Source organism: Ovis aries, chromosome 1, assembly GCF_016772045.2.
Source record: "Ovis aries strain OAR_USU_Benz2616 breed Rambouillet chromosome 1, ARS-UI_Ramb_v3.0, whole genome shotgun sequence".
In the NCBI taxonomy this organism is placed as follows: domain Eukaryota; kingdom Metazoa; phylum Chordata; class Mammalia; order Artiodactyla; family Bovidae; genus Ovis; species Ovis aries.
The window spans coordinates 251,091,848-251,109,594 of NC_056054.1; the positions used below are offsets into that span (position 1 = coordinate 251,091,848).

Genomic DNA, 17,747 nt, shown 5'->3' on the forward strand with positions numbered 1-17,747 from the left:
TAGTTTGATTTTTATTAAGACCTAGTCACTTAAGTACCTCTGTTTAGCATATTCCCAAATCCTAGACTCCCAGAATGAAAATGGGTGTTGGGCATAAGCCGTACTGTTTGCAAAAACAGTTTAAGCAGTGACCCAGTCTTATCTGTTAGGGTGGTGAGAAGCCTTCCCCGTCTACATTCCCAGATGTCAGCTAAGGGCTAACCTTGTACGCTTACTTTTTCAAAGGATAGCAATCTGGCTTGCTATTCTATTAACTCTTTTCCATCCACTACCCAGAACTAAGAAATGTTAATTTCTTAATTTGTATTTTTAAAGTTTTTACTTTTAAGTTTGTATTTTTTAAGCAATTAACATTACAGTTAGTCTTCATAGTTTGCTTATTCAGTCCTGATTACTTTCACTTCCCAGAGACAACTGTTACCACAAATTTGGTGTGTATTCTTCTATACATCATTCTTCTGTTTTTATCAGTTTTATATATCTATATAGTATAGCTATGAAATAATATTGTACATTTAAAAATTACAGAAATGTGTCTTATATATAGTTTTACTTTTTTTTTTCCTTTATCAAACATTATGTTTTTGAGGACAGTCTTCTGTTACGTATAAATGTAGTTTATTCCTTCCACTAGTGTGTAATATTCTGTCATAGAGATTTATTATATTTCTCCATTTCTCTATTGAAGAACATTTTAGATTTTCTCAAAATTTCCCATTATTAACAATGCAGTGAACATGTTTGTATAGTCCCTTTAGGGTAATACATGTGTGAGAATCTGTGGGATTTATTTGATAAAATATTGTTATGGAGACAATCTCAGACAATGAGCATTTAAATTTTTTTCCATTTTCCTTCTAGCCTCAAAAGGAGGGGTTATACTGTATGGTTTTTTGTTGTTGTTGTTCTTTTGGCTGTGACGCACAGCATGTGGGATCTTAGTTCTCAGACCTGCACCCCCTGCATTGGCAGTCTAGAATCTTAACCATTGGACCACCAGGGAAGTCTTTGTATGATTATTTAAAAAGCAAAACTTCTCAGCAAATTAAGGATACAGTGATTTTTTTTTCTTTTTTAAATAAATCATTTATGTTTTAAATTGTGTGATATTCAAAGCAAATTATACGAAATATTTTTTCAGGTATGTCTATGAGACATCTTTTTAAGTATTAGGAAAGAGGAAGCCTCTTCTATACTTCTATCATTTACACTATTTATAGATTTTATAATGGGCATGGATTTTACAGTAAGCTTAAAATTGTTATATAGATAGTTTTTAAAAATGAGGCTCCCCATTGTTCCTCAGCTTCCCTAAGTTTGCATTGGATACCTGATGGGGAGGGGCTACCTGGCCACCTCCTTGGAATGAGCCAGTTGTTTTTTTTTTTCAAATATATTGACCCCTAGGCAAAGATTGCTGTGATCTCATGTTCCATATAGGTAATTCTAATGCATCTTCCTCTGTTAAATTTTCTGCGTATGAGGTGGTTTTTTTAGATGAATAATGTCCTAGATTTAGGTTCCACATCTGATTTAGACTACATTCTTAACCGTTTATTGTCCAAGGTTAGTCACCAAGTAGGGGACTTGAGATAACGAATCTTAACCTGACTACAGGAATTGCCTCTAATGAGACTGTTTACATGTGAATGGTTTGGAGATAAATACAAAATAGAGAGCCACAATCTTAATTAATTTAGCTCATTTAATTATAGTGTTTTGTTAATTCTTTGAGTCTTTCCAGCTTATAAATGCACTCTTTATTCTTCAAAGTATTTGAAGATTTTAATTGTTCATTCATTATCGGGGAGCAAAAATTACTTAACCTTTTGATAGGAAAGGAAAACTAAGTTGCTGAAGTACTGATGGAATTTGTATTTTAAAAAACTGGTTGATTGAGTATTTAAACTTCTTCAGCATGATTAGAAAACTATTTTTATTACAACTCTGGGGTCATTGTAAATACAGTCATCAGTTGTATCAACCTCGTTAACTTACTGAAAGTGCTCCATATTAGCTATTCTTTGCTCCTTTTCATACACTCTTTTGCCCACCAGAAATCCTCAGCTTATTTTGTGCTGTTGTAGTCATGAAGCTGAATATAGGTATGCAACAAGCTTGACCCACAAGAACCATTGTTTCAAAGTTAGTATTTGAAGTTTGATAAGTAAGAAGGGGTCTTTTTCCAGATCTGATTATTAAGTGACTTACTCTGTGTTTTGTTTCTTTCAGTGATGAAGAACTCTCTCAATATCTTTTACAGTTGGTGCAAGTTTTAAAATATGAGCCTTTTCTCGATTGTGCCTTGTCTAGATTCCTACTAGAAAGAGCACTTGCTAATCGGAGGATAGGGCAGTTTTTATTTTGGCACCTTAGGTAAGTCTTTTATACTTCAAATTGAGTCCATGATATGCTTTTGTGAGTATTAATCAACATAATATACAACATTTAGCAGAACAGTCCAGCTGCTTTGTTTGAGTCATCCATAACATTTATGCTTTCCCGGTGTCTTCTCCTATTTCTCAATACCCAGATTCTCAATTTTCATGATTTGGCAATGTAACTCAGATAAATGTCCCCCTATGCCTCCTTGGTTTTTAATGTAATTAATAACTTTTCATCATAGTAATTTTTATTACTACTACTGATGGTTATAGGTTATAAGTATTACTGTTTTCCAGTAAAGTATACTTATTGTGTTAACATATTTGGATTAAGAAATTGACTTACTTATGCCTCCAAAAGGTCGTGGATAGTTGTATCATCATTGCTACTATTGCATAAGTAAAGATTTTAGGGATTCCCTGGTGGCTCAGAGGTAAAGAATCCACCTGCCAACGAAAGAGACACAGGTTCAGTCCCTGATAGAAGAACATCCGACATGCCATGGAGCATCTAAACCCGTGCACTACAGTTATTGAGCCTGCGCTGTAGAGCCTGGGCAGCTACGGAAGCGCATGCGCCCTAGCGCTCAGGCTCTGAAACAAAAGAAGCCACCGCAATGAGAAGCCAAGTCACCACAACTGGAGAAGAGCCCACCCAGCAATGGAGACCCAAGGCAGCCAAAAAATAAATAAATAAAATTATGTATAAACACACACACACAAAAGATTTTAGGTTTTCCTATAACAGCAACTTTATTTTTAGCTTCTTTATTGACAGGGTCATTTTCAGAAATATATCCGTCTTAGTAAACCAAGTTTATATGGGAGTAAAAGTGAGAAAGAGAACTAAAGATCTTTTGTTTCCTAGGAAAATTGTCAATTCTTTGTTTCTGACTCTATTCAGACATTTGTGACTTTTTTTCCACCTGGACTTCATATTTTTGAAGCTAATCAGTAATAGAGAAAGATAACTTTAGGGGTTGTAGTTCTGAATCTTGATTTCTTTATTATTAACTTTTTAACTTATCTTCTTTCTCATCTAGTTCAATCTTATTTTTAAATCCTCAAAGGAATAAAAGAGTAAGATATTCCTTCCTTTTTCAAGTGTGTTTACCATTCTTTAAATGAGAAAAAATCAAATAGAAGTCAATTGAGGGATTTGTTAGTTGTATGATACGAATCAGATCTATTTCATCTTAATTGTCTGTAAATTGGTAATATTATCATTTCACTGCAGAAAACAAAATGTAAAAACTTCAGATTTCATGGAATAAACCATTAACTAATGTTAATATCACATTTCTTTTTGAACTACAGTGTTTAAAGAATTTAAAGTTTAGCATCCAACCAGTGACTGTATACATGATATGATCTTCCTTTCTTTGATAAGCATCATTAGTTAATTTCATAAAAAAGTATTTTCATCTGGGGACCTGAAGTGTTTGATAAATCTTCTTTACTGTTACCTTTTTGCAGATCTGAAGTACACATTCCTGCTGTTTCAGTACAATTTGGTGTTATCCTTGAAGCGTACTGCCGGGGAAGCGTAGGTCACATGAAAGCGCTTTCTAAGCAGGTATCAGCTTACTTTAATCTTCATGTTCACTTTGCCACATGATATTTGATAAATTGTGTCATATGCCATTTCTCCCAATACATGGTTTCATAAGAGATTTCCATAACTAAATTCAGTTAATACATTTTTTAATAAAAAAATGTAAGCTTAGAAATGAAATTTCGGCAAATTTAGCAGAATGTTATTGAATGCTATTTGAAAAATTAGGATTCCTCATAGTATTAGTACCATGACTTAAATTTTAGTACCAAATACCTATTTAGACATGGACTGGAAAAGGTCAGTTTTCATTCCAATCCCAAAGAAAGGCAATGCCAAAGAATGCTCAAACTGCCGTACAATTGCACTCATCTCACACGCTAGTAAAGTAATGCTCAAAATTCTCCAAGCCAGGCTTCAGCAATATGTGAACCATGAACTTCCTGATGTTCAAGCTGGTTTTAGAAAAGGCAGGGGAACCAGAGATTAAATTGCCAACATCCGCTGGATCATGGAAAAAGCAAGAGAGTTCCAGAAAAACATCTATTTCTGCTTTATTGAGTATGCCAAAGCCTTTGACTGTGTGGAACACAATAAACTGTGGAAAATTCTGAAAGAGATGGGAATACCAGAGCACCTGACCTGCTTCTTGAGAAATCTGTATGCAGGTCAGGAAGCAACAGTTATAACTAACTGGACATGGAACAACAGACTGGTTTCAAACAGGAAAAGGAGTACGTCAAGGCTGTATATTGTCACCCTGCTTATTTAACTTCTATGCAGAGTACATCATGAGAAACGCTGGACTGGAAGAAACACAAGCTGGAATCAAGATTGCCGGGAGAAATATCAATAACCTCAGATATACAGTTGACACCACCCTTATGGCAGAAAGTGAAGAGGAGCTAAAAAGCCTCTTGATGAAGGTGAAAGCGGAGAGTGAAAAAGTTGGCCTAAAGCTCAACGTTCAGAAAACAAAGATCATGGCATCCGGTCCCATCACTTCATGGGAAATAGATGAGGAAACAGTGGAAACAGTGTCAGACTTTATTTTGGGGGCTCCAAAATCACTGCAGATTGTGATTGCAGCCATGAAATTAAAAGACGCTTACTCCTTGAAAGAAAAGTTATGACCAACCTGGATAGCATATTCAAAAGCAGAGATATTACTTTGCCGACTAAGGTCTGTCTAATCAAGGCTATGGTTTTTCCAGTGGTCATGTATGGATGTGAGAGTTGGACTGTGAAGAAGGCTGAGCACCGAAGAATTGATGCTTTTGAACTGTGGCGTTGAAGAAGACTCTTGAGAGTCCCTTGGACTGCAAGGAGATCCAACCAGTCCATTCTGAAGGAGATCAGCCCTGGGATTTCTTTGGAAGGACTGATGCTAAAGCTGAAACTCCAGTACTTTGGCCACCTCATGTGAAGAGTTGACTCATTGGAAAAGAGTCTGATGCTGGGAGGGATTGGGGGCAGGAGGAGAAGGGGTCGACAGAGGATGAGATGGCTGGATGGCATCACGGACTCGATGGATGTGAGTCTGAGTAAACTCCGGGAGTTGGTGATGGACAGGGAGGCCTGGCGTGCTGCGATTCATGGGGTTGCAAAGAGTCGGACATGACTGAGTGACGTGACTGAACTGAACTGACTGAACAATGACTGAGTGACCTCACTTTCACTTTTCACTCTCATGCATTGGAGAAGGAAATGGTAACCCACTCCAGTGTTCTTGCCTGGAGAATCCCAGGGCCGGGGGAGCCTGGTGGGCTGCCGTCTTTGAGGTCGCACAGAGTCGGACACGACTGAAGCGACGCAGCAGCAGCAGCAGCAACAATGACTAAGTGGCTTCACTCTCACTTTTCATTTTCCTGCATTGGAGAAGGAAATGGCAACCCACTCCAGTATTCTTGCCTGGAGAATCCCAGGGACGGGGGAGCCTGGTGGCCTGCCGTCTATAGGGTCACAGAGTTGGACACAACTGAAGTGACGCAGCAGCAGTAGCAGCAGCAACAGTGGGTTTGATGGTAACAACTGTTGTGAAATCTTTAGACCCTGTTTTTTTCATACCTCTGAGATACTCTTTCTTATAAGAATAGTATATATGATTCATATGCTCTGTCATTTGTCATTTGTTTTAGATTGAGATATTTTGACACCTGAGTTCGTAGGTGTTATAACTTCTAAAATTCAATATACTCAAGCTGCTTTTTCAAACTGTGTATACATGCCTGAAACTGTGATATTTCAGGTATGAAATATCTCTCTCATATTCCGTCATTTTCTTCCTAGGTCTTCATTTTCTAATAATTGCAGATAATGAGGTATTAGTCATTTTTAATAGATCAGATATTAAATGCTTACTATATGCCAGGAACCATAATAAGTGTTTTAAGTATGCTATTTTACTCTCCTAATAATGTGCCACAGTAGTTACTGATAGTGCCTGGATTTGACAAGGTAAAAAACAAGGTTCTAAGAGATTAAGTAAGTTGGCTAAAAGCTCAGTTTTTAAGTAAAAGAATAATCAGACTTAGTTCTGTCCAACTATAAAACTAAGTCTTTTTTTTATTATTATACTGGGAGTTTTCACACTTTTCAGCAACACTTCTCTTTTTTAAATCAAAATAAAATAGACAACAATTTCATTGTTTCATTATAAATATATCTTTGAAGCTAAAGTAAAACATAAGCCAATAAACAGATGCTGTTTTACTCAACACAGAATTCCATCAAGGGTTATTGTTGACAGTTGTCTCAGTATCCAGTTATTTGTGTATTTTTGTTTTGGAGATAGTCTTGACTCGTACAGCTAAGTCGTTGCTAATAGCAATGGTTTTTCAAGAGCTTTTTTCCAAATGAGATGCATAACCATGGCCCAGGCTTGATTGTTGGTGGCTTTTTTGGTGCCCTAAAGGATGAAATGAGAGCATTTCTGCCATCAAGGAAAGCAACCCTGTATTAGCTTCTTCCTGCTGAAATTCTTCATTAACAAATAACAGTGACATGCTCCTGTTCTTTAGCAGTAATTTTTCCTGAATTGAATGTTATCAAACCTACCACTAGAAGGTTTTTAAAAAATGACTTAATATATACTTATTCAGAACCTGCTATATGCCAGGGTTTCTGTTAGGTATTGGTGATGTGACGCCACGTTAGCTATGTCGCTGGCATCAAGGATTTTATATTCCATTGAATAGGTAGGAAGCATCACTATGAACAGAGCTAATGCATGTGATGGAATTCCAGCTGAGCTATTTGAAATCATAAAAGATGATGCTGTGAAAGTGCTGCACTCAATATGCCAGCAAATTTGGAAATTTGGTCACAGTTCGTGAATTGGTATATAATTACACACATGGCCGTTTCACCTTCAAAGTAAAATGAACATCCAGGTACACTTTTCAAAGTCCTGCACACTGGGAGTATTTCCCTTCACTGCTGTCCTTTAGATAGATTCCTGAAAGTGGCTGTCGTACCACAGTTGTATGTTATATGCTGCTTATGTATTATAATCCAGTCATCTGTAAACCATGATTAAGTCTTCTCTTTCTGTATCTACTCGTCATAAAGAACTCCACATGAGGCCATGGTGTAGGTTAGGAGAGGAAGATAGTGTAACAGGAGTGGGAAATCATGGATATGTGGGCTACTCCTTCATGTAACTTGAGCCTTCAGGGCCAGATTGGGCACAGTCTTACATATAACCACTTTCACTTGATCATGAAGTGCCGCTGTGCTCGCCCATCTTTATGTGTGCTGGGTTAGAGAAAATCTGGTTTTTGACAGGCAGCTCAGGTTGCATGATTACATGCACTCTCTACTAAAACCTAGAAGCAAACTCGAACAGCTATTTCTCAAAAAGAGAGTAGCTATCAGTAGGGGATGGTAGATTTTTTGTTTCTCTGCCAAATCCTAAGGACTTGTGCTATGATTCAGCTCTAGGAGCCTGCCAAAGGCAGTTCAAGCTCCATTAGGTCTGTTGGATCATGTGGCCACAACGTGTGTGGCAGTTTGGGCCTGCTGCAGAGCCTTCTCTTGTTCTGGACTTCATTCAAAACCAGTACATAGGCCAGGGTACAAGAGAAATATGTTGTTTCCAAAATCCAAAAAGGCTCACTAGGTTGTGCCTTATTTTGCTTGTAAAGAGGGTTCTGAGCACCAAATTATTTTTTACCTTAAAAGGGATATCTTGACATGTTCCACACTCCCTGAGCTCTAGAAATTCACTGAGTTTGAAGGCTTCAGATTTTTTGCTGGATTTATTTCCCACTTTCTGAAATACAAATTTAAGTCCGGAGAAGTTGCTGTGTGTTACTCACTGGGTTCAGTCAGCATAATGTTATCACTGTAATGGAACAGCATGGTATCTTATTGAAGGGAAAGTCAATCAGGATTCCTTCAAATGAACTATGACATAGAGCTGGAGAATTAATATACTCCTGAGTTAGGACAGTGGAAGTGTATTGCTGGCATTGCTCACTTAAGCAGATTGCTTATGGTGGTCCTTATTGACACGTATGGAAAATAAAGCATTTGTCTAATCAGTAGTTGCATACCAGATACCAGGAGATAAATTACGTTACTTACGCAGTAAAACTGCCTCTGATATATACCACCTGGTTAAGGCTGTAACAATTCCCTGTAATTCTCTAAGAGTCATCTATCTTTTGCATAGGCCAAGTAGGCGGGATGAATGAGGATGTGATGGGAATCACCACCTTGCATCTTTCAAGTCCTTGATGATAACACTAATCTATACAGTTATTCCAGGAATATATTTACTATTTTCTTAGGTAGAAACGGGCTTCCCTTGTAGGTCAGTCAGTAAAGAATCTGCCTGCAGTGCAGGAGACCCGGGTTTGATCTCTGGGTTGGGAAGATCCCTTGGAAAAGGAAATGGCAAGCCACTCCAGTACCCTTGCCTGGAAAATGTCATGGACAGAGGAGCCTGGTGGACTGCAGTCCATGGATTCACAAAGAGTTGGGCAGGACTGAGTGACTAACACTAGGTGGAAACAGTTGTAATAACTTCCACCCAGCCTTTCTGACCATAGTAGCCCTAACTCCAGAAATCAGGGAACCAACACGGGAATTCTGCCACCTTCTGAGTATTGTCTGTTTCAGTTATACGTTCCTGAACTACAGAAATAACCACAAGATGTATTTGGAACCAACTGTGCCCATTGCAAGGAAGATCTATGCTAAAACTCTCTTGTTAACTTGACCTCCATAAGCCCCTCCTTGGTTTGGTGATTGTCAGTGATGTTTTGAGTCACTTTGCGTTAGTGCCATTTTAGAGACGGTGTCCAAAAATCCCTGAAAAGCCTGATTATTTCCTTTCTCCCAGTGTGGAGTTACTGTGGCAAAAGTCTCTTTGGGGAAAGCCAGGGTAAAGTCGGTTTCAGTCTGGTTGATACTGTAGAGTTTGCAGGTGTCATTTGATGTTGATGAAAGTATCGGGGGTTTTATCAACTTCTCAGTTTTTCTACATATATGAGTACATGTTAGAAAAATGAGTCCTGAAGGTTTACTACTTAGGTGTTTATTAATGCTGATAAATTTAGACCATAAGCTGTATGTGATTGTAATTATTACAGTATGTAAGCTGTAAGTATTAGCAGGGTAGTTTCATCTCAGTTCACTTCAGTCGCTCAGTCGTGTCCGACTCTTTGCGACCCCATGAACCACAGTATGCAAGGCCTCCCTGTCCATCACCAGCTCCCAGAGTTTACTCAAACTCATGTCCATTGAGTTGGTGATGCCATCCAACCATTTCGTCCTCTGTCGTCCCCTTCTCCTCCTGCCCTTAATCTTTCCCAGCATCAGGGTCTTTTCAAATGAGTCAGCTCTTCACATCAGGTGGCCAAAGTATTGGAGTTTCATCTTCAACATCAGTCCTTCCAGTGAACACTCAAGACTGCTTTACTTTAGGATGGACAGGTTGGATCTCCTTGCAGTCCAAGTTTCATCTAGCTGATGTAAACTGAAAGTAGTATATTAAACTCACGTAACTGACATTTTATGTAGTATTAAATATGCTCTCCCAGACTATGTTTTTTGATACTACATTGTGTTTTCTTTGTGGCAAAGACTCCTCTCCCTTTTTACCTTTTCTAAATTCTCTCACTTGAACGCCATTTGTTTCCCAACTCCTAACCTTTTGTTCAGGGTTTCCCTCCTGGCTCAGAGGTTTAGAATCCATGTGTCAGTACAGGAGATATTGGTTCAATCCCTGGGTGCAGAAGATCCCCTGGAGAAGGAAATGGCAACCCATTCCAGTATTGTTGCCTGGGATATCTTGTGGACAGAGTAGTCTGGCATGCTACACTCCATGGGGTTACTAAAGTGTTGAATACGACTTAGCGACTAAACAACAATAATTCCCTTTTCAAAATCTCTGCAGTAATTTTCATTGCATGAATAATAATTGAATTTTAAGACACCACGATCCCCCGCACCTTGATAAAGTCCCTACTTCTTTGGACTCATTCATATGATCAGACTACACTGGGCATTTTCATGTTTCTCTGAGAACCCCAGTTTTCCTTTTATAACACCAAAAATATGGCATATGTCAGATCACATTATTTTTACTCTCTCTTGACTTGACTAATGGACAGTCAGGGTAAGATTGTACCCTTTACATGGCAATTCTTGTTATCACTGTAAACTTACTATATGATAAGGTGTTGAAACTCTTAAAGGTATTTGGTTAATGGCCATGTGGGTATTCAGAACACTGTTCCAGGAAATGGATATCAACATAATTATGGATAGGCCCTGAACATTTGCAACTGTACAAATTTGGAAGAAATTCATATTTGAAATACTACAAAAAGTTCTTATTTGCATAGTCCACTTTTCAGCTAGTTCCCTTCCCACAAGTGATTGTACAGCTCCTGAAATTGTTGAGAAATGGGCTGTCTGTGGTTTTGACAGATGGCTGACTTGGCAAGCTTCAGCAATCTTGATTTTTATCTTCCAACTACATAGAACCTTTCCAGTTTCCTGTGAGCAAGCCCTCAGCCTTTCTGTAGAAACTGCATGCTGAATTCACATCCCTATAGAGTCTTAGAGGTTTCTTTGTATAGAAGCAAAATTCAGAAATGAAAACATGGTGTAAAATAAATCTGTTCATGGAAATGCAAACCTTAGAGTTTATGTTTGTTGCATATATATTCTATATGCTTGTTATATGCAGTTTACATGTTGATGTATGTATTTAACATTTATCAATTATTTCCATTTTTAATGACATAATAATAAAATGAAATATTCCTTTCTATGTTTTATGGCTGGCCAAGGCTAGGTCTTAAAGAATTTGACTAATATGACCTGGATAGTCCTTAAGTTAGTAAAAATAAGATTGACTTTTAAACACATGATTTTGATTCAGTTGGCCCTTGTTGATTCCCCTTGTACTGCTTGCGTAAGTTTTTTTTTATTTGCGTAACTTTTGATAGAGGCTTCTCTGGTACCTCAGCTGTTGAAGAATTCACCTGCGATGCAAGAGATTTGACCCAGTTCAATTCCTGGGTCAGGAAGATCCACTGGATAGGCTACTTACTCCAGTATTGTTGGGCTTCCCTTGTGCCTCAGCTGGTAAAGAATCAGCCTGCAATGCGGGAGACCTCGGTTCAGTCCCTGGGTTGTGAAGATTCCCTGGAGAAGGAAAAGGCTACCCACTCCAGTATTCTGGTCTGGAGAATTCCAGGACTGTATAGTCCATCGTGTCGCAAAAAGCTGAGCAACTTTCACTTTCAAGTTTTGATAGCTAGAGTTTAACTCATTATAAAAACCAGTAATTTAGCCTTGAACAATAGCTATTGTTGTCTGTATTCATATTTATTTTATTGAACAGCCATTTACGATACACTCTTAGTGGAAAGAGAATATACTGAGAAAATGTAAAACAGGAGTGTTAAACAAAATGTTAAACAAAGATAGTAATGTCAATCCCAGGTTACTTGAAAATGCAGATTTTCCTTTCATACTATAGAGTTGCCCAGTTAGTGTGGTTCAGATTTATTGTGTTTCAAATTCTATTTGAACTCAATTAGTTAGAGTTCTGAATAAAGTTTCATACTTATCTTCTTACCTGCAATCTAGGTCTCTTTACTTTTCTCTAGTTTATAAGATTTTATTTAAGAAAAGGATTTTTGAACATTTGAAAAATGATACTTTAAGTAACAAGTGTTCACAATTAATTTATTTCCTTGTATGTAATATATTTGTCATAAAGTGAGTACTATTTTTACTTTAGCTGATTATCCTGCCTGTATGTTGTGGCGAGGAGAGTTAATAGGGAAAGGTTATTGATTAATAGTACCATGTGATACTGTTTTCAACAAAAATGAATTTTGGTGGTGTGGAAACTTATTTTTCAGGTTGAAGCACTCAATAAACTAAAAACTTTAAATAGTTTAATCAAACTGAATGCAATGAAGCTTAATAGAGCCAAAGGGAAAGAAGCAATGCATACTTGTCTAAAACAGAATGCTTACCGTGAAGCCCTCTCTGACCTGCAGTCACCTCTGAACCCATGTGTTATCCTCTCAGAACTCTAGTAAGTGACCTTCTATACTGTGCTTGGTGAACTTCCCTTTAAATAACATTATAAGAGGGATTTCCGAGTGACTGCCTTAGGGGAGCAGTGAAGACAGCTCTTGGTAATTGGAAAAAAATTAAAGAAGGGATATCTTAAAGTTCTCGGGAGTTATTCTTAATGTTAGTAGGATGTTTGCCTTCTAGCTAAATTTACCAGTGGGGTTAGTGGAAGTTAATTTCCGTTCAATTGTATGTAATTAAATTTGTTTTCTGTATTACTGGTTTCTTAGTTGAAAGTCTTAGTAAGCAAAATGTTGGCAGCCATCATAGATTATTTACTAATTAAACGTTCCATCAAAATGAAATTTTTCAATGAACTTAGAAAATGATTTCTTATTTTTACTTTTCCTGTAAAAGTAACAATGGGAAAGTAATTATTATGTTCAGTATATCAGGATTCAAAGTTGATCCCTCTTAGGAAATCATGAATAAACTCACAATCCAGTGTTATATTCTGATTGTTATTGTCCATGTATGATAACAAAAGTTAAAGAAGAATAAGGAAAGAAAAGGAGGAGTTTTAAATATAGCGGTGAGAAGGGTGAGAAGGACAAATCTGGATTTTCAGTTCAGCTCCTTTGTAATCACTGCATGCCTACCAATGGTAGGGTCACAGTTGCTTTTCTGCCAAGAAGAAGTGTTATAGTTTTGACTTCCATAGACCTGGATGGAACAGGTGAGGGGTTTTCCCAGGCCTAGTATTTCATAGCAACATTACAATCTTGCCATATGTTTTAACTGAAGTGGGCTAATTTTTCCCTTTCTTCCTTTCAGTGTTGAGAAGTGTAAATACATGGATTCCAAAATGAAGCCTTTGTGGCTTGTGTACAACAACAAGGTGTTTGGTGAGGATTCAGTTGGAGTGATTTTTAAAAATGGTGATGGTATGTATTAAATTATTTACAGTGCCAAATTTCTTAGTATTTTTCGTTTGTCATCTGTTTGCTTTCTCTGAAAGATGATGTGAAAATGTAGAACAAACAGATGGCAGCCAGTAGGTAGCTATTAATGTTCATTCAGTTGAATTTGGCCTATCATAAACCCCCTTTTTTTCTCCTTTGGGAAAGTGATTTGTATAGCTTACTTACATGCATTGTTCTAATAAACTTTCCCTTTTTCCTACAAAATACAATGCTGTGTATTCCTTTGGTTAAAAGCTTATAAAGTATAAGAGAATATTTTCAATACATTCATAACATTGTTTCATTGATAACAATTTTGATATTGCTGCCATAGTTTTATATTTTAATTAAAACAGTTTACCCATATTTTATAAAAGAAATGCCTCTGAAGTAATCACACCAAGGAGAAGGTAGTCATGATTGCTTCCATTCATTAGTTTTGTGATTGCAGGCAAATCACGTGAAATTCATTGAGCTTCAGGTTCTCCCTGTCCATGAAGATTATATCATCTCTGTGTTGGGTCTGTTAAATGGAATTAAGTGAACCTAAGTGCATGTGCTTACAACTATTTTAAAAGAAATTTAAAATTCTGGGAAAAAAAATTGAACAGAAGAGTTATTTTTCAGTGTTTATTTTCCAGCCAGTTAATTCTGGCTGAATTAGTTAATCTTAAATTAATGTTATTAAGCATAAAGTAGAAAGCACTTATATAGGGGCTTTTTCCGCTTAGATTTACGGCAGGATATGTTGACACTCCAAATGCTGCGCTTGATGGATTTACTTTGGAAAGAAGCTGGTCTGGACCTTCGGTAAGATTTCTAGTGAATTTCTTTTTATCTCATTTTGTATTCCTTCCACCAAAGAGTTTTAAAAACTTCTTGTTGATTTCTTCCTGAAATTATTATTGGTTGTTGTTCATAATCATATCCATATAATACTTTATATGTACAACAGTCTCTCAATACATTATCTTACTGAAACCTCATCAAGTGTAAAACTACACTTACGACAGCAAGAGTCACATCCCAATCTGCGGTTTTGGAGGTGGTCTCAGGAAAGATGCACTGGTGGTTGCAAGAGTGATAAGCCAGAGAAGGGCCTGTGCCTCTTCTTTTTCAGCCTTGTAACCCGGATTCTTTTAACCTTCCTGAAAGTGAAGTCTTTAGGACTTTCAGGGTTTTTTGCTTGCCACCATTGTGAGTAGACAGTGAGCAGAACAGGTTTATGGTGACAAAGAAAAAGGAAACATACTGGATTTTTAAAGATTAATTGTTATAAATCTTAATTGGCAACACTTGATATATTTAATTATATAAAAATATAAGGTTCAAATGTCAGCAAACCAAATTCAAGACTCACCCCATTATTTGATTCATAATGAATAGGACAAAGGGATAAAAATTCTAAATATTAAAAAGAGTTCATAGAAATAAATATATAGGGAGATGTGAAAAGGCCATTCAGGTTATAAAATAAATAAGCTAATAATTATGCAAATACCATTTGTTCTAAGGTAGAAGTTCAAATCAGAAAAGGCAATGGCATCCCACTCCAGGACTCTTGCCTGGAAAATCCCATGGACAGAGGAGCCTGGTAGGCTGCAGTCCATGAGGTCGCTAGGAGTCAGACATGACTGAGCGACCTCACTTTGACTTTTCACTCTCATGCATTGGAGAAGGAAATGGCAAACCACTCCAGTGTTCTTGCGTGGAGAATCCCAGGGACGGGGGAGCCTGGTGGGCTGCCGTGTATGGGGTCGCATAGAGTTGGACACGACTGAAGTGACTTAGCAGCAGCAGCAGCAGTTCACATTAAAAGAACAATTAGATACCATTGATTTCTTACCAAAAATTTTGTTAAATGAAATGCAGTCTGGAGCACTGTTGCAGTAACAGAAACACAAATATTGTCATATACCATTATAAATTAATATAAAGCTCTATATCATTTATTTATACTCTATATCCAATATTCCCATAATTTAATTTAAAATTAAAAATGTAAAAAGAGATTTATATACAAAGGTACTCATTCTTGCTTTATTTACAGTTAAAAAAAAAATTGGGCCACCCTTTTCAACGTTTGTTCAATAGTATAGTGGTTTAAAAAATGATGTGCTTTCACATATGACGAAACATCTCAGGTATTTAAAAGTATTGTTTATAGAGAATTTCAATCAGTTTGGAGGTGCAAACAAGTAAGATGCAAAAAATATTTTAATAGAATGATTTCAACCATTTGATGAAAAGCTTCCTGAAAAATGACACACATTTTAAAATGTTTACAGAAACTAAAATGGTATAGTAGACATTACTTATGGGTGGTAGGATTAAAGATGATACAATCCCCTCTGCTCTTGGTACACCTGGTTCTCTAGATTTCTACAGTATGTTCCTTTTAAGGAGAGAAAAACATTAAACACAGTTCATGATATAATATAGAACCATACAGTTAAAAAATTTTTTTCCATGCTAGTTATTAATCACTTCATCTTTTACTTCGTTTTTCTAAACTGTGAAATATTTTAAACATGAAATATAGATGATAATTGACAATATTTTTGTGCTGTTAAACCCAGATTTGTGTAGATATTTAATAGTTTAATGACAGATGTTAACATGTTTTCATATTTACTTTTTTAAAAGAGAAATATGCAGATCAAAGATGCATTCTTATGATCTCCTTTCTCACAACTCAGGATTTACCATTATTCTAAACTGTAATACATGTATGTTTGTGCTTAAACTATATATTATATATCTATTGAATGTTTTGAACTTCTAATAACTATCATATAACATGTAATTTTTTGCAGTTTACTTTAATTACATGTTTCAAGGTTTATCAAGATTAATATGTGAAGTTTCTAATTTGTTATTTTTACTTCTTTATTAATGTTTTGAGTAAATACACAAATTTATCCATTCCTCTGTTAGCAGCTATTTGTGTTTATTTGTTTGTACACTTCTCTTTACTTACATTTGGAAGAGTTCCTTAGTTTATATAGCCAGAAGTGGAATTGCTGGGTCATAAAGCTTGTATACTTTCAACCTTACCACTGTTGCCCAAGTGGCTTCCAGAATGTTTATACCAGTGTTATGTTTTCCTCCAGAAATATCTACTTGCCAATCAGACTTGTTAGTTTTTTGCAAATCTAGTGGATATAACATGGTATCTCATAGAGTTTTAATTGGCATTTCTTTGGTTGAATAATTTTTCAATGTTTATAATTAGTGTGTTTTCTCTCTGCTGTGAATTACGTAGATTCCTTTAAGGTTTATGCTTTTCGTATTATTTTTAAAAAAATCCCTGTGCTGTACACTTATCTTACAGATGCTGTATTTTTTTTTTTTTTTCTGAATTTTAAACTTGACTTCTTTTCTATCTCTGCAAAAGTTTAGTCCTAGTATTGACTTTTTTGGGATTTAGGTTTTTTTGACTACTCTTCTTGAGTCCCTTTTGAGGCTAAAAATTGTCTATTTCTTCATTGTTTTTTAATTTATTACCATACTATTTATAATATCTTGTCAACTTCTGCTATGTTTAATTTTTTTCTCCTTTTACATTTGTAAAATTATTTTGTATGCGGTATTTTTTCCATATTAGTCTTCTCTAGATTAGTCTTAGAGGATTGCATCTTAAATATTTTAAGTATTTTTTAAAAATGGGCTTCTAATTTTTCTCTTTTTATCATTGATTTCATCTTTATAGTTTCCTTCCTTTTACTTGTGTTAATTCTGCTTCTGATTTTTTGAAACAGAACATTGCGTGTGTATGTGTGATAGTTGCTCAGTCATGTCCGACTGTTTGTGACCTCATAGACTGCATCCCGCCAGACTTCTCTGTCCATGGGATTCTCCAGGCAAGAATACTGGAGTGGATTGCCATTCCCTTCTCCAGAGGATGTTCCTGACCCAGGGATCGAACCCTGGTCTCCTGCATCACAAGCAGATTCTTTACCATTTGTGCTACAGAGACATTAATTTCTGGTTTTTAAAACCATACATATATTTCTTCTAAGTGCCTTAACTGCTTCCCATAAATTTTTTTCCCTTAAGTTTTAAAATGTACTTGTTTGTCCTTTTTTATAATACATCACACTATATAGAATTTACTTCTAAATGTTTTATTATTTCCATTTTTATTTCTTCAAGTCCTGAACTAGTTTAAATTATTTTGACTCCCAAATTACATTGAACTTTTTGTTGGTGGTGACTCTAAGATGTCTTAATTTTATTGTACCTGACTACTGTCAGATTTTGTGGTCTGTGTAAGATCAATGTCATGTTTATTAAGAT

At 36.2% G+C, this 17,747-nt stretch overlaps 1 protein-coding gene across 3 annotated transcripts in view; it reads left to right on the forward strand.

The window, feature by feature from the left end:
* PIK3CB (phosphatidylinositol-4,5-bisphosphate 3-kinase catalytic subunit beta) overlaps window positions 1-17,747 on the forward strand; it is a 184,225-nt gene that overhangs the window by 144,538 nt on the left and 21,940 nt on the right. For all 3 annotated transcript variants that reach the window (XM_004003302.6, XM_042236388.2, XM_042236387.2), the window contains 5 exons: window positions 2,233-2,376; window positions 3,861-3,960; window positions 12,327-12,505; window positions 13,321-13,430; window positions 14,180-14,258. In XM_004003302.6, coding sequence (XP_004003351.2) covers window positions 2,233-2,376; window positions 3,861-3,960; window positions 12,327-12,505; window positions 13,321-13,430; window positions 14,180-14,258 — 612 coding nt within the window. The remainder of the gene's footprint in view (window positions 1-2,232; window positions 2,377-3,860; window positions 3,961-12,326; window positions 12,506-13,320; window positions 13,431-14,179; window positions 14,259-17,747) is intronic.